The 25193-nt window shown below is 32.4% G+C and overlaps 2 protein-coding genes and 1 long non-coding RNA gene across 4 annotated transcripts; 1 reads left to right on the top strand and 2 right to left on the bottom strand.

The window, feature by feature from the left end:
- Positions 1–748: 748 nt before the first annotated feature.
- On the bottom strand, positions 749–2178 carry LOC138140082 (COMM domain-containing protein 4). Its single transcript, XM_069060787.1, has 5 exons — positions 2062–2178; positions 1877–2014; positions 1785–1824; positions 1534–1737; positions 749–1483 (listed from the first exon to the last, which is right to left on the bottom strand). Exons 1-5 carry the CDS (start codon positions 2062–2064, stop codon positions 1296–1298), a joined length of 573 nt encoding a protein of 190 aa, XP_068916888.1. The 5' UTR covers positions 2065–2178; the 3' UTR covers positions 749–1295.
- A 1373-nt stretch (positions 2179–3551) lies between these two features.
- Positions 3552–22669, bottom strand: LOC138139851 (uncharacterized). Of its 2 annotated transcripts, XM_069060413.1 has the most exons (4): positions 22197–22669; positions 7098–7151; positions 6095–6243; positions 3552–4835 (listed from the first exon to the last, which is right to left on the bottom strand). In XM_069060413.1, the coding sequence occupies exons 1-4, from the start codon at positions 22249–22251 to the stop codon at positions 4647–4649; spliced, it is 447 nt and encodes a 148-aa protein (XP_068916514.1). In that variant the 5' UTR covers positions 22252–22669; the 3' UTR covers positions 3552–4646. The 2 variants fall into 2 exon arrangements, with proteins under 2 accessions (XP_068916514.1, XP_068916515.1); XM_069060414.1 differs by lacking the exon at positions 7098–7151 and having other exon boundaries at positions 22197–22641.
- Positions 15099–15819, top strand: LOC138139854 (uncharacterized). The gene is made up of 3 exons (XR_011162390.1): positions 15099–15208; positions 15381–15627; positions 15682–15819. It is a non-coding gene; the product is annotated as an uncharacterized lncRNA (long non-coding RNA).
- Positions 22670–25193: the final 2524 nt, after the last annotated feature.

Raw genomic sequence — 25193 nt, 5'->3', positions numbered from 1 at the left:
TCTTCCCAAACAATATGCCCAGCTACTGGAGTACATATCAGAGAGTTTTTAGAGGATGCTTACTCCAACTTAAGACAAATTAATGCGGGAGCGCCAAAAGGACGTGTGATAGGACCAGTCCTTCACCTTTTGTCCACTAGTGACATTCCTCATCTTGAAGATGATACAATTGCCACATTTGCTTATAACACGGCTAATCTGACAGTAGGGGAAAATCATGAAGAAGCAGCAATTAAACTGCAGGTAGGTATCTATATATAAAATTAATAATTGGACCAAATAATAGAGAACTAAATTAAACCGAAACAAATTTGTGCATGTCAACTTCACGAATGAAAGGCAACAATATGTAGGTACCAATCAAAATAAATGACAATCAATCAGACACCTTACGCTAACGCAGCAAAATATCTGGGATTCACTTTAGATGCAAAGCTAGGTACGCTGGAAAGTTCATATAAAAAAAAAACGAGAGGAACTTGAATGAATTAGGTATAATTAGGAATGTATTGGCTACACCTATAGATCTATAATAAGTCTATAGTCCAAATAGAACCTACATCGGACCGACACCTCAATGCTGGCGCATTTTAGTTAGGTAATTAACGGAAGAACATTCAATATTACTTAAAAAAGTTTTGTAAACACTACCTAACTATTGTGATTTCATAATTACCTAATTAAGTAGGTATGTAAAAAACATTGAAATGAATTTAGGTAAAGGAGCTAAAAAAAACAAGATTCATGCTTCTGTTTATAGAATTTATTGTTGTAAATAAAATTGTTGTTTTTTGATTAAATATATCAGCGACAAGAATTAATTGGTGTTCCTTTCTCTTTATACATTTTTTGTAGATTCAACAGTAATTCCTACCTTTTATTAAACTAAAATTGTAGATAGATTTTAACCATTAAACTAAAATTTTAATTAATAGGTAACATTTTTTTTCAAGCATTGGTTAAAATGATACATAACATATTCATAAAATTAATTTGACTAATGTCTTAACAGTCATCAACAGCTTGTTCTTTAAAAAAGTAAATTATCAGCAAGTGAAAAAATACACTCCTTAAACAATGATAAAAAGCAAAATATATACACATCATAAGTTCTAAATTGTGATTTAAAAGTGTAAACAGAATAAATTAGACTTATATTATCCTAACCATTACCAACTTTCAAATTTAAGGGCCACTGCTTTCACAACATTACACTTAACCAAATTTTATTTGAGGACTCTTTAATTTGATTTTTGGTGTTACCATACCTTTACTGTATTAAACTACTATAATATTCACAAAAACACTGCAGGATCATTTAATTGTGCCATTTTGTGTTGAATCTCTTTTAAATTCTCTAACAAAATATTTACAGTAAATGGGATCATGGTTACTTTCTTATTTTCTCCATTGACTTTCAAGTCCATGGTAACACAATTTATTGATGGATCAACTTCTACTGTAAATTTTTCTAAATGATTTACTACAAATTTGATTTCATTATTGGAGTAACATAATTCATGTCTCATTTACCTTTTAATGATTGTCTTTTAAAATGACTAGTTACTTCCTCACAGTGTTCATCTACAACACGTTTAACAGAAGTACTGTGTTCCCTAGGCAATCCTAATTGTTGTAATTCGCTGTGTAGAGCATTACTGTTGCAACTGAAGCGCACAGCTGATGTTATAATAAATGATAAACAGGCCATACAAGTTTTTAGATCAATATCACTATCTATAAAACAAGGTGTAATAATTTTTATGTAACAATGTCGATCATACCTAGTTTGGAGTCAGAAAAAAGTTTTTCCGCTTTATTTAACTGAAAAAAGGGGGTGGTTTATGTAAATTTTATTAGAATTATTATAGCTTACGTCTACAGGAGGTTTCATAATGCCTTGTACTACAATTTGAGCTAATAATTTTAATTTTACTGATGACAATCTTGACAAGGTGTAAATTTCAGCTAAAATCCAATCTGGACAATCAGCTTCCCCACAGAAACGAAATTTCTAAAATCAGTTGACAGTTTAATGTAAAAGCCATACAATCCACGTACCATTTTTAAAAATTATTGGAAATAAATAAAAACGTCATTATAACCAAAAAATTGAATGACAGATGACAACAATGACATCGACCTTGACTTTAATCGACCTAAACTAATAGTGCCCTCTAGGAAAAACATCAGAACTAATACTGATTTATTACAAATTTTCGTAAAATGAAGACAATTAAAAGAAGGAAACAAATTAACTTACCAAAATACCAATTTATATTATGTATACATATAACAAACAAAAAAACATTAAATCAATTGTTGGTCGACTCGACTCCACAGCTGTAAAGTTGGTTGCAGACACATAATTTACAACATTGTTACTTCTTATTTTTTTTATGTTGTACTTTCAGATTGTATTGTACGGGGTGATCAAGAAGGACTGTTTAAGTTGGTAACACTGGATCGTATTTTAAATCGTATAACAGGAGTAATTTCCGGTTGTTGGTGGCTTGTCGTTGTTAATGCTATACCTATATCAGATATTTGTCAAATAAACCAACAAAACATATCCAGTTGCAGTGTTATAAATAACCGAATTAAAAAATTTTCTCAATTGTACTGCCAACTTAAACAGTCCTTCTTGATCACCCGGTATTTTGAGATAATAATCATTTCAATAATTTAGGTTGATATTACGTGTTACGGACACTTGTATTATAATGAAAAGATATAATTACTTTTTTTTAGCGGTATTAATTTGAGTAGTATTAAATAAAGTTAAAACTTGTGGAAATTCCACCATTTTTCACCAATTCTGTAATTATTCTTTTTTAATACTGTTAAAAAATAATAATATTTTGTTCAGCTCTATTATGTACAATAAATTGCAATTTAGATTCTCTTCTATATGAAGAAATACAAACATTTCTTTTCGTACCTAATTCTTGTAAAAGTTTATTACTGTTGAAATTTGAAATAAGACATGAAATACTTCTTTTGTTTTTAATTTTATAATTTATTTATAATTTATTTTTTATTTAGCCTACAGACCAACAGAATATATGACCAATTTATTTATTATTTACCTATATAGGCTATATATTTTTATGATATGCTTACACATGTTTAGGTTATAATTATTGTAACAAGACCTAAAACAAAGATAAGTTGTTATAATTTTTATTTTGTTTCAAGTAGTTGAGATATACAGAATTTTTAAATACCTAACGAATATTTACATTACTTTACTTCTATTCTCTACACTGTAAAATTTATATACATAGGTACAGACAGATTACGAATTCTTATTAACGTAGTTTTTTATTTTAGTTTATTTAATTATTATTAGCATTTAAAAAACAGTACACGTAATTCCTATGCTTGGACGACATTAGTAAACATATTTTTCTCTTTCTTATTAGAAAAAAAATATGAAATTAAATACTCTGCAAAAACATACTTATTTAATCGATTTCAGTAAATTATTAATTTATTATTTCTCCTAAGTGAGTAAAATCGATGTATTGATGGTAATTAAAACTTACGAATTTATTGGGAAATAACGTGTTTATTCCATTTAAACTTACAATCGTTTCAAATTGTTAAGATATGTAGGTAATGGCATTTGAGTTACAATTATTAAGTGAAAATAATTGACACATTTGGCCGTCACTTATTGATGATTTTATAGGTAGAGAAAGTTTATTGGAAGAATGTAGGACATGCAATACATAATTTAGCAATTTTTTAGTTGCAAACTTGGGCCAAATTATGCATTTCGGTTTCGCCTTCATTCTTGTTATAACCGAAAAGAAAACAGCAACACTAGAATATTTTATTTTTTAAATGTCAATGTAACGCTTTTGTATAATTTGCAACAATTTGGTCAGGGATAACAATGTTGGTACTGATACATTATTATTGGAAACATGCATCGTAGATATATCACATAACAGCTTAGCATTTATTACAATAATAAGCACAGAGTACAATATACAGGGCATTTAAAAAAATATTTGGTCTTTGATGCTCAGCAACATTATTGGCGCTCTGTTTGTTACTTCGGTAATAAAAAGCTATCTAGCAAAAAAAGTGTTATAATTTTTCGATTTAAATTTAGTCAGGTAGCAGCCGAGGAACACCCTGTATTTCTCATGCACGAAAATGAGTATTTAGGTTGCACCAATAACATTTCCCATAAACATTAGTCGGAGTCTTATCTTAGTTGTAAAATTTGTAATAAGTAAAATTTAAACATTCAACAACGTTTATGTAGAATTTAAATATATAAACATTTTAATCACGGGTCTAAGGCCAACACAATTTTCTACAAATCTTATCTTACGCCTTGGAATCACAAGCGGAAAAAATAAATTTAAAACAACATTTTCAGAAGTTTGCGTTGTTAACTACCACTAATTTTACAATTGTACAATTCTTTGAAAATACGAACATTTGTTTGCAAACCATGTTAGACAGGTGGAATAATGCTGTAGGAAGACTAAAACAAAGAAAATATATTTTTTTTGGAATATACATTATCGAGAGTTCGAGTAAACAGTAACGTGTAGTAAAATTGGTCAAAAAGCTATCGAGAAATCTTCCTATCCTAGAGTGGCTAAGCTTTGGTACGGATATTTATTTCAAACGAACGATGCTATCAATCCAACGATCATCATAATTAGCATTACTGGCAACACTGAACATCTCCCCTGCGAACTAATCTTCAATTTTTGTCGGTACTCTTCCAAAAGCTTCGACGCTTTGTCTCCTGGCGGATTCAAACATTCAAATTCACAACATCGCTCTCCCACGCGGAACTTCTTGCAAAACTGAAAAAAACCCTAATTAAGTTACACCAAAATGATAAATTAAATTTACCCGTCATTTTACATTAAATTAAACGAACTCTACTTAATGTATAAAAAATGTAGATGGATACCCGAAAGGTTCACGATGGCGCTCTACTTAAAAATTTATTAATCTCAAGGGAAAAGGTTAGAATTTCTTTACAAAACGTTTATGACTGGCAGAAATATGTTGATTCAAGGCTTCGAAACACTCACCTAACTTCCCTTAATCATAATGAAAGTGGGTTTTGCATTAAAATTTGTCCGGTAAATTTCAATACACCATGAATTTTTTAAAATTAGTAGGATTAAAGCATGTCCTATATTTTACCATCAAACATCCATCAAGAGATTTAATCCTTTTACAACTAGCGCTGATAGAATAAAATACGTGAACGCTTTGATCATACACCGCCGATGCAGTTTCATATTAAACGCAACCACCCATGACTTATTTATTTTTCATGATATTAAAATAGATTTTGTACAAAATGTTTTACAAGACTTCTTCAAAATTATTTTTCAAATGCAGTAAAAAATTAAAACACTCGTGTATTTTGTGTTGCCTGCATTCGAATTAAAAAATTAGCTATCGAACAAATTATTTGTATTGTAACTATCAATACAATTATTAAGGTACACAATTAAATTAAACAAAAATATGTTATACATTTTATTTGTTCCTGTACACCGTTCGGCATGTTGTTTATTACATATCATATTCATGAGGCACGATCTTTCGCATCTCCCACAGGATCTTCCCGACTTCAGTTCCAGTTCAGACTGATTATTTAATTGGTTCTCTCCCGCCTCATGTTCAGATCGTGAGAGGAATCAAGTTATTTATAAAAAATATAGCTTTTGGCTGTCAAGATACGAAAATGAAAAGACAATAGTTTTATATTTGTAGAAATGTAATTAAATTTTATAATATAGACTTGTTACTCGTAAGATACACGATGGAATACCTAGATGTGTAAGAACCTAAGAGGCGATGATGTTTTTATGGTGGTAGAAATGATAATGTAGGTTTAACGTTAATGGTTGACGAACACGTGAAAAACGCATCTTTCTTGGGAATTCCCGAAAAGGAAAGTGCTCCCTTGGCGCTTCTGGTGCGTCCTTATTGATATTGATTGACTGTGAAATGTAGCATCCCGTTGGCGGCACCGAAAATTAATACTCTTTCGACAATATCAAATTAAGCTCGAACTAACTACAGGATAAACAGAGCTACTCACGTAAGGTGGGTCGCAATAAATCGCCTTGCACCACATGGGCTCCGAGTGATAACAAACACACATTGTGCACACCGCTGGGCCAGGAACATACAGTAAACCGTGTGCTATTGTTTGGCCCTGGAAATCAGTACAGTCCTCTTGTATAGCTCCTGAAAACAAAACCAGATCATTTTTGTCACTTCGACGAGACGTTCGTTACTATTTCCAGAAAAACTATCGGGGGTTGACATAATTAAGTTAATTTCCAGGATGGGTGGCTCAAAGGGAAGCAGTCCTTTGTAAATTTAGTTGTAGGGAAAGTTACGACCGCACCACTTTCGTCAAAAACTTGCATTAAAGAGGTGCGACGTGTATCGATTTGTCCCCGTCAGATTAATTATTATTGTAATGAAGTCGGCATTGATGTGATATCTATTCTCATCGCTTAATTAAAACAGTTACGAGGCCGCTCATTTAAGCAATCATGAATGCAGTTGCTCTACCATGCAAATGTTGGCGGCAATATTCGTGTTCACTCTGCCATTCCCTGACATTGTCCCAAATTATAATCTCATTAGTTAGAAAAAGACCTAAGCCTCGAGAATGTCGACATTTACATTTAAATTTATACTCATAATTTTTCGACGAACCCTTCTAGTTGTAAAAAAAGCTCGGTCACTTCATTAGTGGAGCGACATGCGTACCTGAATTATGACGAACATCTCTTTTTGGCTTTACTCAATTCAAACGTACAAATCTAATATCACATTTCTTTTATTCGGACAACAATGAAAGGCGCTAATAAAATAAATCTGCTATTAAAAAGACATGGGACATATCGTCTTTGATACATAATTATATATTCTCATTTCTTTGCTTCATTTAGCGCTTCAGCGAGGTGCTTTGCTTCGATTAAAACTCAATTAACGTCCAAATTGAGCTAAACGCCGCACAGTGCTACGCCTATGAAACGGGATAATTTATTTTAAATTTAATTTGGACTACATTAAGATGAAAATATTACCTGCTTTAATAACAAGCGGATTAGAGGGTTTACTTGCAGATATTTGGACGATATCTGGAAAAATAAAAATTCAGTACAATCCGTTCAAATATTTCGTAAAAGTGCTCTGTGCTGAAACGGTGTAGTGTGGGGTCGTGTTCATAATCAGATTTAATAACTCGCTTCACGAGTGCGTTTCTAAGGTTTATTGCGTTTTCAGAATTGAACAATCGATGCTCGTGGACAGGCAGAAACAAACAACAAATAAAAATTTTATCTCCGAACGAATTCCAGAACAAATAAGACGATTTAAAAGAGGAAAGGCTGGAGTAAACTTGAGTGAAACAATTTTATGTGTAATTTTATATTCATGGTGGGAACAGTAGTTAAATTGCAAGTGTAAAATATGAAAAACGATGTTTCGTCTTGAAACCCCTTTGCAATAATAAATTATCCTCTTGAATTTGTAGTATGCGTCATAAAACAATGAGGACCTCCTTTCTCGTATCTCTTGGAGGGCTCTTATCAAGCAACAAGCTCCGACTTGCTAATATTCTAAAATAGACCAAGAATATTCATCAAGTTTTCTCACTGTTTTGACATTGCAGCACAATTCAGACAATTTCACAGTTCTTATGGCTGACAATTCAACACTCGGTTACAACAGCCAACTCGCTAACTCTAGAAAAAGACTTTCAAGATTTAATCAATAATTGTCCAATAAGTTGAAAGGCACACGAAAATTTTTAATTTTCGTTGAAGTTTAGTTGAAGGTTAAACTGAATGGCAGTTTACATATTTTTACTTGAACTAATATCTAAACAGAAACTTAATATAAAATTAGGACATTTATCATTTGTCATGGTCAGTGAGTGGTAATTGGATAAGTAATTATTATTCTGTAGTCTGGTTGCAGCTCAAAACGTAAAATATGGCTGGCAGAAAATGACATTAATCTGTTACGTTTGGGCAACATGAAAAATGACTGTTTAATGAAAAATCGGGAAATCGCTTTGCTGAAACACTGAAAATCCTAAAAAATTCAATTTAATATGATGCCAAAAGAAATGTTAGAAAGAATGTCGATCGATGTTGTCGACTATCATTCCTCTCATTTTCATTTTTCACCAGTAATTACAGAATAATACAAATGTGCACGCTCCATTACATTGAAATTTATTTGTTACGATTAGAAGTGTTTGTTTTAGCTCGAAAATTTTCCAAATTGATCTCGAGATTCCTCCGCAAACAAAAGCGGACTCTCTCAATTTATGAATTAATAACATCAAATTACAGCTAATATTTTGGGTAAATAACTGAGCACGCGTCGGCAGAGGAATGTCATTCTAACTTGTGTCATGATTACACATTCTTGTAATAAAACGAGCGACCGTATCAATAGTGGGCCCTGCAATGTTAAAATTTTATTGTTCATCTCCTGATGGAAACAGGATAGTGCACAATTTCTTAACGCTTAAAAAAGCCTTTCTTCTCGGTTTGTTTCGTATTTCCTTTAGTCGTAGAGATTTTCACGTTGCGGATTTCACTTCATTCGTAGATCGTAAAGATATTCTTCTCTCATCTCTTAAACATCTTTTTCGTTCGAGATTTTTTTAACGAGTAAACCAATTAAGCGAATTTACATGTGCGAGATTCCAGTTTGTACTGAATCGTAAAACATCTGAACACGTGGGTACGTACCATTTTATTTTGTCATATAGACGAGTTTCCACGTGATGAATGCGCCCGCTACAGTTTTATTTTATCGTACCAAATCGGGTGCATCAGAATGGCGAGTTTACGTTGAAGTTATGAAGTTTGTTTGAAGTTTGAAAGTTTTCCCGATGGTGGCGTCGTTTGAAATTTTCTCGACGACTGTCAAAATTCGCCGACGAATGTGATGCAGCTTGAACATTAATTAAATCTTCACATGGAAATTCTTAAATGTAAACGCGTTATTGCAGACGTCATAGTTTATCGATTCACCAGTGGCAACTCTATGGCAAAGCATAGTACCTGCAATGCGGAATCATGCCCGATTTTCGCTCTTCGAGAACTCCGGATAAGGTCGAAAATCCCGTAGCAGTATTAAAATGCATGTGGACTTGCATTTATTTTTAATGAATATGAAACGGCTGTTGTTCGATTGCAACGTGTTTCTCTTTAATGCGTCCAGACACTCTGATATTGTGAGGAATTATTTTCATTATATGTATGTATAAAAATTATCTTGACTATTCTACGATCGAGCAGTTCGAGGATTATGCACAAGATTTTACACCATCCACTCTGACAAAACATTCCGCTTGAAACCTACGTTTTTATAGTTCGCTAGTTATCGCCGGTTTTTTATTTTGTAGACAAGTCCCACCTCTCCCAAAGGTGTAATGCCCACATATTTTGCATTTATGCATGCACATTGCTTTTATTAACAGTTGCACAAGCAATTATGTGCAGTTTAAGCAACGATATGCAAAAGATTAGGCGACTTTTCGTATGTTGCTAGTGCCATTACGCCACACAATTCGAATCACAATTGCTCATCGTTGTTCATATTCGCACATTTTCATCTTTTTCATATTAGTTGAGGCCACGACTTCAGAGCTTGCTAAAGTAACTGTCGTTATCCGTCTCCGAATATTTTATTCTTAACCAAATTTCACATTTATGTACGAATATACGAGACTTATTCGGATAAGAATCTCCAATTTAATATTTGAAAAACGAATGAACGTAACTGAATTCCGTAAACGCGGAAACAACAATATCGGGGACGAATTGAAATTAAGATTAAATAAAACCGCGTTGTCGAAACAAAGTGTTTTTTGGCCTCCTGTGATGGAAACTTTGCAAATACGCACTGTTCACGTCACATGAAACTTTGTTTTTACGGCGACTGTGCGACGGTGAATTTTTCCCACATACTATGCGGCAAAGTAAATAATCCTTGTTTTTAAACTTTAGAAACGTAGAAGAAATACACAATTTTAAATTAATGAAGCTGAGTTTCAGGAGAACAATATGTATACATTTTGAATTCAATTAGTTTTAGAAAATAAAATTTAAAAGAAATCAAAATAGCAGCGCCATCTGTCGGTTCTACCTGACATTTGACAATTCTTGGGTGCGTTCCATTAAAATTCGAAAAGTAGTAATTGTTTTAACATATTAAATTAAGAAACGTCGGCCAAAAAGCATTATACATACCTTGTGTGTGAAACATTTTGCAACGCTCAGTTTATGAAACACTCCGCCACGTGTCGTGTTTCAAATTAAACTTTGCGCTGCAAAATGTTACTTCCCACACTCGATTGTAAATAGCTATTACGAGTATATTGGTCAGAGTTGTCGTTTCGTCGTCACATCTTACATCAACTTGAATTTTCAAAAGTGTAAGTCAAAATATTGGCGAAACCTCGTATTTAAAGTTGATTTTCAAAACACAAGAGAGTACTTCTTTCATCTGTACTGTGTGGGTACTTGTAACGAATGTGAATAAATCAATAAAATTCCTATCGACTAGTTTAAAACAACGTCGTATTTCAAAGAACAAATACGGACGTCGCGACGCCTTCACAGTTTATATGGTAATATAAATAATCGACCTGGTGTAAAAACCACCCCTGGATGTCATGACTTGGAATTATAAACATGTATACCATTTTATTTTTTGTTCTCAGCTCATTTATATTTACGTGGTGAAACCTCTATAATGCGCACACTCAAGGGAATTAAAATTTCGTTTGTAATAGAAAAACGTTTGTATTAAAGAGCTTTTATAGAAAATTTGAATTCAATGTCTTGATGGTATTTAGATAGCTTATTTAAAATATATTTAACTAGTCGAAGAGATTGTAACGAAAGTAGTTTTTTTTTTGGTCCAATTCATAATAACGTGACTGCAATGACAGCATAGTGTGTGTACACACCAGAGGTCCCACCAAAACAGAATTTTATTTGTATTTTAATCCTCACAACAACAACAACAACAAAGTTTGACACATTGAAGGCTTTTTTGTATTTTGTTTCGGAAACACGCGACGTAAATAATATAGAATTTACCTAAATACAAGATATATTTTAAATGACAAAATGATAGATGGAATGGTCTGCACCATTATTATTATTTTCTTTTTTGTGTTGCTGTTCAAGAGAATAAAGGAGAATAATATTTATAATATTTAAATGTTCTAATATAAATATTTTTATCATACATAGTAAGATTCTTTTATTCTTTTGTTAGGCTCGTAAAACCTGTTTTGGGGGTCTAAAAAATGCACATTTTTTGCTCGATGGCGACACAAAAATGCCAAAGTAGAAGAATCGATTTTTAGGTTGCCAACCCCATTGTTAGCAACCTCAACATGATGTCGATTTTATTCGGCCGCATACTAATTCCTTAATGTAAAAGAAGCTTTGAATTATAATTTTATTTTGGCACGTGATGCGGCACACGAGCTTTACCTCGAGGGAGAAACCAGTCCTATTTCACTCTATTTGGCTACGAGCGGATCATTAAATTGGCGATAATCAAAGATTTTACTACCAAGTGTACCTGTTGAGGACAAATTGATGTTCGAGCCTTTTTCAAGTATCATAACAATTTACATGATAAATTAATATTGTAGTTAGAAATATTACCAATTTTTTTCATTCATCGTTTAGCTAGTACGAAGGTCTATCAGAAAGAAAAGAAAAAAAGTGGGGGTTGTTATTTAAAAAAATATTGATGACGTCATTATTAGGAGATTAAAAGCTGTCAACATTATTATTATTATTAAATTAAGTTAAATTGCGGAGGCAAACCTTTTACGCAATTTTGTTTAAGCGATTAAGGAGTACCTAAAGTAAAGTACGGAAGAATATGAACTTTTTAAAAACAAAATTAACCTCTTCCAGTTTAAATGGGCTACAATTTTAATTGATCCAATATTTGTTCTTGAGTTCTGTTTTTGACAGATGATAGTCAACTTTTTTTTTCAAATTGCACTATTAACTTTTTTTGCTCAGTTTTATAGAGATTTTTATTTTGAATATGAAAATGTAAACAACCATGCTTATGCATAGAAACAAAAAGAACAAATTAAAAAAGAATATCTTTTTTTTTTAAATCAAGCAGTCACAATAAACAGTAATAAAAGTGCATTCTAATTTTGCAAAGTGACTATGAACATTCAAGACAATGTCTATTTGACTCCGACCGATAGCAAAGATGATTTAGTAAGAAGAATCGTAGCAGTATTTTTACCACCAGAATTTTTATTAAACCCCGCAATGGGCGTCAGTGGAAGGTGTCGAATGTGCCTTAGAGAGAATGGAGGTAATTTCGAACATTTGCTATAGTAAAGTAATGGTTACTTGATTTTTGGAAATTCTATTTTTTTATTAAAAACAAATTTTTGATTTTTTATTTTAATGTTTGTGTATTCAGAAGATAAACATCTATCAGAATAAAGATAAAAAATATACAGTGCAACTTAAAAAAACAAAGTTAGCTGCGGTCTGTCAAAAATTATAATGTCAAAAAAATAGCATGTTGGGCTATAGTGTTTCTAAAACGATTTTGTTTGACGTATCATTTATTAAAATCGGATAAAAAATAAGGAAGTTATAGCACCAAAGATTTTTCATAATACACCCAATATAAGTGGAAAACGTGTGAAAAATCAAAGGGGGTTATTAAAAATCTCGCCTTTATCTCATGAAGCTTTGCTGAATCTTGTTAACATGTCCTAAAGGTTTTTTTTTTATAATAAATAAATGGAAATGGAAAATGTTGTAGACATTTTATGGCGTATTGATGAAAAGTCTGTAATTGACAAATCAACTAAAAATCATACTTATAATGAAATACGAGAAAGTACCCTCAATGTAAAAGAACAGTATAGGTACATTTGAAACTAAGATAACTTAGTGAAAACATTTATCACTTATCAGGTACTTATACTTTTGTTATTTAAAATTAAAAACGATCCGAAGAATTAATGCAACTATGTATATCAAATAATGGGATACATAATTTTGACTGAGATTATTCTACGAAGGGGTATTCAAGCGATGTACATATCAGATATTTTAACATCAGAATCCAGACAACGCAGATTCAGCAGATGCATCTCAATACAAATATGATGTGCAAAATAAATCTGAAAAATGTAAAAATTTAGGTGCAGATGTAAAAAAGATTGTTTAAAAAATTACAAATATCCCCCCCATTTTATAAAGGGTCTTAGAGAAAGAAGTGAGTGTTGGTTAACAAAATATTACAAAATCTATCTAAAATTTATCGATTTGTACGTGACTGTAACAAAGTTTTAAATTACGTAAAAATCGAATAAAAATCAATACTACACGCCAAAGTAGATGGTAATTATATTTATGAAATATCTGATATTAGTTTATAAATACACAGCTGAAAAAATATTATCATCGTTCCTAGTTACCGAATTTAAATTTCTTTGCAGTTGGAATGCACTTACCTAACTGTTACCGTAGTAATTTATGGTCTTCTAAAAGTGGAAACTGGCGCGTTGTGAATAATCAAAATAAAATTTCTAGGGTTTTTATAGTGTTTTCTAGAGCTGAACGAAACGATAATTTCACCAAGATAATGATGGTTTTCGATAATATGAATCTGGAAAGAATAAATATTAAAATCAACTGTAATCATAATCAACATCCTACATAATAGTGGAACATTATATTGCATGGAATAGCACACAAATAAATGAACTCTTCTGTTTTATATGGTTGCTATTGTATATACAGGGTGTTATGGAAGTTGATCTTTTTTTAATCGAATATTTTTTTTACATTTTTCTAACTCCTAATTCATTTGGCACTTCGCTCATAGAATAATCATCAATTGAAACAAAAGAGTGAGTGAAAATGTGTTTGTGCGATAAAAACTTTACAGTTTTTCATTCGTGTATTTTAATCGAGTAATTTTTTTTCGTTCTTCGCTATCAATGGATGTGTAAACACATAAACGGGTATGAATTTGAGGGTTCAAATTATATTTAATTTTAACTTTGTGTTGAAGAATTTGGAGAAAAATGATAAATAAATAAATGTTTATTTTAACGACTCCTATTGGTGGTTAAATTTATTACGTGGACTTCCACAACATCCGATATATGATCATTAATGTAAATAAAGGTTTTAATAATATCTTATATTGTTTTAATCAACTACGTTGCAAATCAACCCCCATAACCTAAGCGATTTCTCATTTTTAAATACATATGTATATAAATGAGTGGAGAAAAAATCTGAGATTGTTAGATTTAGTGTCAAATAAAGAATATGGTTTTATTAGTATTATTTGGAAGAATGAAAGTACATATTGGACCAGTGACGGTATTAGATAACATTGACTCCAAGGGATGACTGATACTGATGATATTGACAATGAGCCAAGCGCATTGTACTTACTTATTAGAAAAAGATTTCATGATGAACCTTCGATTGAGAATTATAACGATGTGCTAATAAATTTTCAAAAATATTATATCTTGTCGATGCTCAACAAGTCATATGACTCATATGTTTTTAAAAAATTAAATGATTTACAGATTGGACAATCTTATAAGTAATGTTATAAATTTATCAAAATATTTAGAGAAGTTGCCAGAACAATTAAATAAATTGTTTCAGTATAGATTAAAAAAATAAAAATTTCCGCATTTACCTAGGTATTAAAAAATATTTGGTTGTTCAACATTCTTAGTATTGTAGTAGGCAACCTCTATTACAATTGTGATTAAAATAAGCATACATTTTGAGCAACTTTTCACGATTGAGAATGGGAAAGACAGAAAAATTGTCATTTTGTTTTATTTTTTTTATATGTATATGTAATTCGATAAAATTTAATTATTTTCCAATTCCCCTTTTTTCACTACCACCCAGTAAGTAAAGGGCAGCAAAGTCCAGAAAAAAAATAAAATCTCATAAAAAATGATGTCAATCTGCCAACTTTTTCGTCTTCGATCTTAAAAATGTTAATTTTTTTGACTTGGCAACACTATACAGCCTGTCCGCTGTCAATCTCGATACGACTACGACGTCTGTTGTCCACTATTTTCGTTTGTTTATTTGTGCCGTCAGTGTAAAAATATGGAAATTAATTCGTAAGTGATAATTATAAATTAATCTAATGGCTGTTATATCATATGATCCACACATTTATTTTAATTTTTTTAAAATTAATTATTCTCTAGAAATAAATTAATGGAGATGAGTGTTTATTTGAATTTTTTCTGTGCATTTAAAAACCACAATATTTGTCTTATCGTTTTTCAGCATAATGAAAAACAGATATTCGGGGTCGGTCATAGTAAATTAAAATAGCTAAATGAAGTCCAACTAGCGTTACTTGGTAAGAAGAAAAAATGGAACCAGCAGGATTTGCAGATGCTGTTTTTGGTCAAATAGTGGCAGTAGTTCAGTTTCTTGATGAAAATGAGTGACAGGGCATATTAATATTAAGTAAATGGCATGAGAAAATGCTACTTATTAACAGACCAGAAAATGTTGATGTTCACACCAAGTAAGAAAAACCAAACAATTTTATTTATGTTTTCCTGACATTTTATTTTTGCAGCCATTCATCTGGTTGAGGAAAAACTCAAGCCACCTATAACAAATACATCTGATATAGAAGGAATCGAAAGTGATCCATATGACCCTGGAAGAGGAGGTACAACGTCCGCAACTTTACTATAATTAATCAATTATAAATACCACAATTATAAATAAATATTTTTCATTTTTTGTAATTTAATTGGTTTACTAGTTGCAACTAAGCTACATGGGAAAAAGTTATCTTATGATGATATAAAACATATAACAATAATCAACAAAACACATAAATTCAGTGAAGCCTCATGAGCGGATAGAGTTCAAGAATTCATCGTCAAATAATTTTGCAATAAACAGATAATGCAAAATTATTTAATGATGAATTCTTGAACTCTAACTCTTGTAGGCAGTTAAAAATTCGATCGTAGTCAAATAGGACCGATTTCACCCGATAAAGATGGTGTGCCGCATCACGTGCCAAAATAATAATTCAAAGTTTTTTTACAATAAGGCATAATTATTAGCGGCCGAATAAAATCGACATGATGTTGAGGTTGGCAACAATGGGGTTAGCAACCTCGACATTTAAATTACTTGATAAATTAAAAAATCGATTCTTCTACTTTGGCATTTTTATGTCTCCATCGAGCAAAAAATGTGCATTTTTTAGCCCCCGAAACAGGCTTTACGAGCCGAACAAAAGAATAAAAGAATCTTTCTATAATAAAAATATTTAAATTACGCCATAAATATTATACTGCTTTATTCTCTTGAACAACAACACAAAAAAGAAAATAATAATAATAATGATACAGACCATTCCATCTATAATTTTTTTATTTAAAATATATCTTGTATTTAGGTAAATTCTATATTATTTACGTCGCGTGTTCCTGAAACAAAATACAAAAAGCGTTCAATGTGTTAGACTGCTTGTGAGGGTTAAAATACAAATAAAATGTGAACAAAATTCTCTTTTGAAGGGACCTCTGAAGTGTAGACACACTACACCTCTACGATGCGGTCACGCTCTTATAAATTCGACCAAAAAAAACCTTTCGTTGCAATCTTTTCGACTAGTTAAATATATTTTTAATAAACTATCTAAATACCATCACGATATTTAATTCAAATTTTCTATAAAAGCTTTTTAATACAAACGTCTTTCTATTACAAACGAAATTTTAGCTCCCTTGAGTGTGCGCATTATAGAGGTTTCACCACATAAATATAAATGAGCTGAGATAAAAAGTATAACAAAAAATAAAATGGTATACATGTTTATAATTCCAAGTCATGACATCCAGAGGTGGTTTTTACACCAGGTCGATTATTTATATTACCATGTGAAGGCGTCGCGACGTCAGTATTTGTTCTTTGAAATATGACGTAGTTTTAAACTAGTCGATAGGAATTTTATTGATTTATTCACATTCGTTACAAATACCCACACAGTACAGCTGAAAGAAGTACTCTCTAGTGTTGTTTACACTTTTGAAAATTCAAGTTGGTGTCAGATTTGACGACACCGAAACAACTCTGACCAGTATAAGACATTTTGTTTCCATAACAGTTTTATTTAATCTTAATTTCAATGCGTGCCCGATATTGGTGTTTCCGCGTTGACGGAATTCAGCTACGTTTATTCGTTTTTTAAATATTAAATTGGAGATTCTTATCCGAATAAGTCTTGTATATTCGTACATAAATGTGAAATTCGGTTAAGGATAAAATATTCGGATACGGATAAAGACAGTTACTTTATCAAGCTCTGAAGTCGTGGCCTCAAACTAACGTGAAAAAAATGAAAATGCGCGAATATGAATAACGATGAGCAATCGTGATTCGAATTCAGTATGCGTAATGGCACTAGCAACATACGAAAAGTCGCCTAATCTTTTGCATATCGTTGCTTAAACTGCACATAATTGCTTGTGCAACTGTTAATAAAAGTAATGCGCATGCATAAATGCAAAATATGTGGGCATTATACCTTTGGGAGCGGTGGAACTTGTCTACAAAATAAAAAGCCGGCGATAACTAGCAAGCTATAAAAGCATAGCTTTCAAACGGAATGTTTTGTCAGAGTGGATGGTGTGAAATCTTGTGCATAATCCTCGAACTGCTCGATCGTAGAATGGTCAAATATATCTGATGAGGTAATTTTTATATAATGAAAAAAATTCCTTAAAATATCAGAGTGTTTCGACGCATTAAAGAGAAACACGGTGCAATCAAACAACAGTCGTTTCACATTCATTAAGCATAAATGCAAGTCCACCTGCATTTAATACTGCTACAGGATTTTCGACCTTATCCGGAGTTCTCGAAGAGCGAAAATCGGGCATGATTCCGCATTGCAGGTACTATGCTTTGCCATAGTGTTGCCACTGGTGAATCGATAAACTATGACGTCTGCAATAACGCGTTTGCATTTAAGAATTTCCATGTGAAGATTTAATTAATGTTCAAGCTGCACCACATTCGTCGGCGAATTTTGACAGTCGTCGAGAAATTTCAAACGACGCCACCATCGGGAGAACTTTCAAACTTCAAACAAACTTCTACGTAAACTCGCCATTCTGATAGGTACATCCGATCTGACACGATAAAACTGTGGTGATCACGTGGAAACTCGTCCTCACGATCACAAAATAAAATGGTACCCACGAAGCTCAGACGTGTTTAGATTTTTCAGGAATCGAACGAGATCAGTACAAATTGGAATCTCGCACATGTAAATTCGCTAATTGGTCCACTCGTTAAAATTCAAAATTATCAAAGTATGTTATTTATATTTAACATCCGATAGACGCGACTTTCTTTTATTATGTAAAGATCTGAAAATTATGAGGTTAAAAGAAGAGGGAAGTACACTACCGGCATTGCTGAATTTATTTGCTGCTAAAAAATCACAACTAAATATTTGCACCCGAAACCATATGGTCGCGTGTGTCTAAAATAAGTGCAGATTTCTACAAAATACAACAAATGACGATATAAATACTAAATTACACATTAACAAGCCATTTCCTTTCTTTCTGTTATTTTGTTGCGCGAACATTTCTTTTAGACGAATCAAAAAACGCTGACCTTGATTATAGAGGCGTCTTAAATGCACAGCCAACGCGACTTTACTCTTATTTGGAAATGTAAAAGTGCCATAACTAGTGGTGAAGGGTATTAAGTACGAAATCGCTACATTCTGATTTATTATATGTGACGCCATTGACATTTTTTCAAATGGTAACATTGTAGGTTTTAATTATTTGCCCATCATAATGCAATTTTATGTTGCATAAGCAAATGTTCGAAAGAAATGTCAGGAAGAAATTATTGCCAATCGAAAGAATGAACTGACCATCTGCTGCTCACCTTATTTTGGCAAATAATAACAAGGTCAGAGTTTTTTTTTTTTATTTTATTAATGCTAAACAATCATTTCTACATTTCTGTCGTCGCACAAACAACCGAAGATATTTTACGTCGATACTGTCCGATCTACTGTGTTTTACTATTTACTGTAGATAATTTTTCTTGGACATTTTAAAATCATTACACCGTCCATTTGCTAAGTGTCGCATTATGGTAGTGGTCATCCGTATTGTGTACGTCAAGACAAAGTAATAGTCGATTAATTCCTCGGTGTGTTATAATTTAATAGTTTAGACAGCGGCAAAGTTCTTTGGCGATATTTAGTGTTTCGGCCAAATATTAGTTTTGGCTTTGGGAAATCTGTCCGACGAAACTCTCTATCTGCGGAAAGTTCGAACTTGTCCTCATAAAATAAATAAAACGACGGAAAAGCTCACAGGGTGTCGTGACTTCCTGATGGCAAAACGCTAAAACTGGCCCATTCTATCGGCCACAGGAATCAGACGGCGTCGCTTAAAATTGCAACGAAGTTGGCGCTCCAAAGTATCGATTATCGCCACCAAAATAAATATAGTTAATACGAATGAATGCGAACGACTGCATCCAACAATCGATCAAGACGATAACATATTAAAATGTGTTTTCATTTCACATTTTTTCGAAGATAACTGACGAACAGTATTTGTGGAGTGCTTAAAATAGTTGTTTTGCAACTCCTCCAAACAAAAATTTTTGTTGATTCTGAGCGAAAGATGAGTGCAAGATTAATGGAAGGTTTCATTGGACAATTTTATTGTCACTTGCGCAATTCATAAATCACTTATCATGAAAACCGAATTAACGCTTGTTACCGTTTTTACCATAAATACTTCGTTATAATGAGCTTTGTTAGAGTGAGGCGGTGGGTCTGCGTAACAAATTGCATTCGTGCTTAATTCTCGAACAAGAAATCGCTACATTAACCTTGACCCTTTTTAAATGTTTTATTGTGTAAATGGGAAACTTGCCAAAAGCTTTCTTCTTATAATCCATCTGTGAAGATTTGAGCTCGAACGGAACGAAATTCCGGTCTGCATCGATTATTTTCGACCATACGAGTTTTTACATTTATTAAAATTGATCCGGACTAGTTAGACTAGTTATGACAAATAGCACTAGGTCAAGGTTCAACTTTATACGATTAGTTTCAATAAACAATAATTTGGTTTACGGACATAAAGCGTCGCCTCTTATCCCTCACTTTTATCTTTTATTTTTATCATTTCGTTCCCGTTATAAACACGTTAAACTTTCAAAATAACGCAAATTTACGATAAAATGCAGAGCAGATGCGAAGAATGAATGATAAATATGAGCCATCGTCAAATTTTATTACACACATTATGAGAAATCGGCGGAAAGCTTAACCTTAAATTGCATTTGCAACGAAATCTCGCCCAATTTTAAGAGCGTTCCGATATTTCAAACACCGCAAGCCTGAGGCCCTTAATTTATTTACATATTTTTTGTCTTTACAAATATAAAACGACTTTTTGCATATTTATCGTTGCTTTTAGAAAGTTTCTCGTCCGATGATGTGTGTTGTTTTTCGATTTTCCCCAATAATCTAGGTCTTAACATACAAAAATACCAGTTTAGAACTGCAAATACTTAACAAAACTAGTATTTGGTACAACATATAATTTTCCAAAGATCATCGACATTTAATTAAATACTTGAAGGGCATTTTTTAAATTTTGATAATTTATCATCTACGTACAGGGTGTTATGGAAGTCCACGTAATAAATTTAATCACCAATAGAACTCTTTAAAACAAACATTTTTTACATATTGATCTTTTTTTTAATTGACTTTTTTTTTTTACATTTTTCTAAGCCCTAATTTGACACTTCTCTCATGGGATAATCATCAATTGAAACGAAAGAGTGAGTGAAAATGTTTTTGTGCGGTAAAAAATAATAGTTACAGTTTTTACTGTTTTTCAGTCGAGTATTTTAATCGAGTAATTCTTTTTTCGTGCTTCGTTATCAATGGATGTGTAAACACATGAGCGGGTGTGAATTTTAGGGTTCAAATTATATTTAATTTTAGCTGTTTTTTAAGAATTTGCGGAAAAAATTATAAACAAAAAAAAGGTTAATTTTAACGAGTCCTATTGGTGGCGGTATAGTCAGACCTGATCAGTAGTTGTTGCAATGATTTGCACTATTCTCTGCGGCATCAGTTTGTTTGGGTGATATTTTTCTGTAACTATTTTTGATTTTATTTTGTTGCATAATTTTTCTTCCAAAGCATGTGTGAGTTACGGTTTGATTTGAAGAGTTATTACATCCGGTGAAACAATTTTTACGGTTGGTGAGTTTATATTTCTCATTTATTTGTCGGAAAAAAGCTTTATCCGATTGAGTGATTCGGACAAAAGCAAACATTTCCGCAGCAGGAAAAGTGCCGCCAAAACAAACCAAAACATTTTGCAAACGAATTATCTGTAAAGTCGTAATCACGAAACGAATCGAAAAGTTGTAAATGAAAATTGTCAACGAGTGTCGAGTTTTTCCCCGGCGCGTAAACGAAATGTCGCATTTTATTTAATTAAGGTTTGCTTGTAAAAAATTTAGAACCGAGGCCGGTATCAGCATAAGGGGTACTAATGAATACAGAACAATTCTGAATATTGTCGAGTAGAATAGTAATTTATTGGGAGTAAAATACCGCTTAATTAAAGTAGACACACCTTTTTTTTGCACAACTGCAACATTTCTCACAGCCAGCGTGAACGTAATTAGGATCTGGCGGTCTAAACAATTATTAATGACATTTTTATCCTGACATTCGAAACGGCATTCGTTATTAGCCTAATGATAGTCATGGAAGGATACATAAATTACACACATGACCGTTGTTTAAAATTTGATTGTGCTTTAACGAATAAACTCCAACACAAACAAAGCCAATTGCCACAAATTGAATTAGTTAGCGTTTTAAACAAAGCAGACGCGCGAGAAATTAAAAGGAATGTGGAATTTGATGCAAAGTGAAAACACGTGCAGCCCTAAAGTATAAATCATTGGCGAAAAGTTTCGGCAAGTTGCCGCGCATGTCGTCGGCAAAAGTAAGAAATTTATTGTTTAAAAAATGTGCAAAGAGTGTGCTCGACTTACCGGTGAAGCCGTTGAAAGTAAGGGTAAGTATCAGAATTCCGAAAAAATGCGTCATAACGAACCATGGATGTTAATGAGACACGGTTGATTGATTCATAAAACGGTTGTCCTTAGGTGGCGTCAAATCGGACCTTGTTTTAGGAATGACAGAACAGAACTGTGTGGCACGCGACTCTATCCTGGAAAGTGGTGAACTGTTTGAATTTTTTGCTAGACAGAGAGGGAAGAGATGCGGATAGTAGGGATAACGCTACATGAGGCACGACGCCAGAAAACTGAAGCTTTTGATTTATTATCAACCAGAATAAAATTACCGACTATTTCATAAACTCATAAATTGAAACGTTCACCCCGATGCAACTGTTCGATTGATTCGAAAAACCATCGCCCGGCGCATCCACCACAATTTAAGCGGAATTTTCCGCACCGAAACCGAATTCTTATAAGTTTCACAACAACGTCTATGCCGGTTTATCACAGGAATTTTCGACTAAACGGAAAAGTCTACTTCGTCCCAGTCGTATATTTATAGTTAATTCGCGTCGATCTTGTCGAGGTTACACGACCCTTTTGTATTATCACTGCAGTTAATTGAGCAATTTGCTTGTTAAGTACGGTGCCAATCTCTAAATTTGTCAGTCTAGGGCGTTACGAATTATTGCATTGTTCCTACCGCAAAACCTTAATAATTAAAAGAAAACTGCTCACGTTATTGGGGCAATGCGGCAGTGAAACGCGCTCTACCGGTGGAAACTCGAATACTAAACCTGATGTAAACAACACTTGCAGAAAGCGACTCCTGCATCCCGTATATACTTATCCCAACACCGTAACTAACCAGTGCCTTAAAATAATAACAACAGAAACAATAACATTAATAATAAGCCATATCAAAGCTGTAGGGTTTAACTGGTTTAAACAATTAAAACGGTTAACTTGGTTGAACCAATTGAAGAACAAAACCGGCCAAAAAAATTAATCGAGTAATTTATTTGACGATGATTAAATTGGTTTAACCGCTTAAAACGTTTAACGGGATTAATCAGCTGATGGTTAAACCCGTTGTCATTTGTCATAACTCATAATAGCTCACTTGGTCGATTAGTTATTGATCAGTTTAATTCATCGAGGATAATTTGTTAACTTACGAAATTTTCTCCTGTTCAATTCAGTCCACAGTTCAAATAGGTTAACCGGTTAATTTCTTTGGCCGGTTTAGCGCTTAACAAGTTTTGATTTTACACCAGTTTAACCACCAGCTAATTAATTAAGTTAACTGCTTTAACTAGTTAAACCAGTTGAACCGTAGAGTCGTAAACATTTTTTCGTGTTGTAACTATATACCTAAATATATAAAATTTTCAGTTTATATACCTAATTTGACATCTGACAAAGATAATTTCAAAATTCACAAGAAATACATGTTTTTCAAAATTTTTGCCCAAATAATATGAAAAACATTGTGTGCACCTCGGCCAAAAAGTGCCTTTTGTCCTCACCTGTTTTCAAGCCTCGGCTGCCCCTCGGCCAGAAAACTCAGACTCGGACGAAAAAGATGCACTTTGTGGCCTTGATGCACAAATAACTATTGTGAGCATTGGTTCGAAAAAGTGCTTTTACCAAAAATATTAGCAAAATGTATTTTCAAATATCGTTTGCAATTTTGAAAACAATTAAATTTTGTAGAACTTTTACAGCTTTTCTTATATTCTAATGGTATTAAATAAGGTGAAAACAAAAACTGTTAAAAGACAAACTGCATTATGTACTCCTACTTCCGAACCTTCATCTGATATGTTTTATTCATTTAATGGCAGCTTAACGATGTTTGGATTTGGACATCATTATCTCATCAATTTTTATTTTTTTATAGATTGTAGTATGTATGTAAGCACACTGGAATTGTTTCTATTGCATACAAAATCTGATCGTACTTTATAGATTGTCAATAACTAAATCAACACAGATTACAAAACATTCTGCACATTTTGAAGTTTTCTTCGTCTTTTTGGTACATGATGTTGGAACTGGTTGCACGATATTCCAGGAATTCTGCAAAGAGTATCTCAAATCTCAAATCCCCTAGAGCAGATATTGAACATACTTAGAATAGCTGATTTTAACAAGACGTAAACTATCTCATCTAAAGTATGACTGACATTAAAGCTTGATTTAAAAATCACAATCGATAAACACTTACCTACATTATTTATTCTAAGTGATTTAATAATAATGTCAGTAAATAATCCATGGCCCAGTTAGCAAATTAATGTATAATCAGATTTGTCTATTGCTAGAGAATTAATCTTTTAAGTTATTTTTTTCCATTTGAGGAATCTAAAGTTCACTCCAAACTTTTTTATAATTTGTGGTAAATATTAAAGTATTAAATACATATTGATTATTGAGTTTTGATTCAGTTTCAACTTTAAAGTTTTTCCAAAACTTGGACAACTTTTGCTCAAAATCGAGACAATTGTTGAAGAAATAGAAGAGACAAAACGTGTATCAATAATATGAAGATGTTTTTTTCGTTTTATATTCAAATGGAGTGGAATAGCAAGGAGACAAGTGGACTAAATTAGTTGCAATTATGTGAATGTAGCGATATTTCCCTTCTTAGCCTTCAACAATCAAGATAAAGGAATCGTCCAGATCAGTTAAAAATTAATTGCGACATTAGCTCGAGGAGTTGTTAAGATAAATGATAGTTAGTGATGAAATAATAGGTCCTTGTGAAATAATGTGTGAACTGTATCAAAAATACCAGAGCAGGTGGCGATTTGTGCAAGATACGAAAGATTTTAATTAGCTTGTGAGGATGGTATACGATCGATAATTTGGGTCAGATTACCTCAAATCTGTTTGTTACATAAACAGTTACAAATATTTTGGGTGTATCTGCGAAAAAAATGTTGATTTATATAACTCGAATATATAAGATGTTTCCAAATAAAATTGAAGCAGGTCTTCCTCATACCCGGCTCGTTTATTTTC

Source organism: Tenebrio molitor, chromosome X, assembly GCF_963966145.1.
Source record: "Tenebrio molitor chromosome X, icTenMoli1.1, whole genome shotgun sequence".
In the NCBI taxonomy this organism is placed as follows: domain Eukaryota; kingdom Metazoa; phylum Arthropoda; class Insecta; order Coleoptera; family Tenebrionidae; genus Tenebrio; species Tenebrio molitor.
Note: the sequence above shows the minus strand (reverse complement) of the source record. Positions and strands in the feature narration are given on the sequence as shown.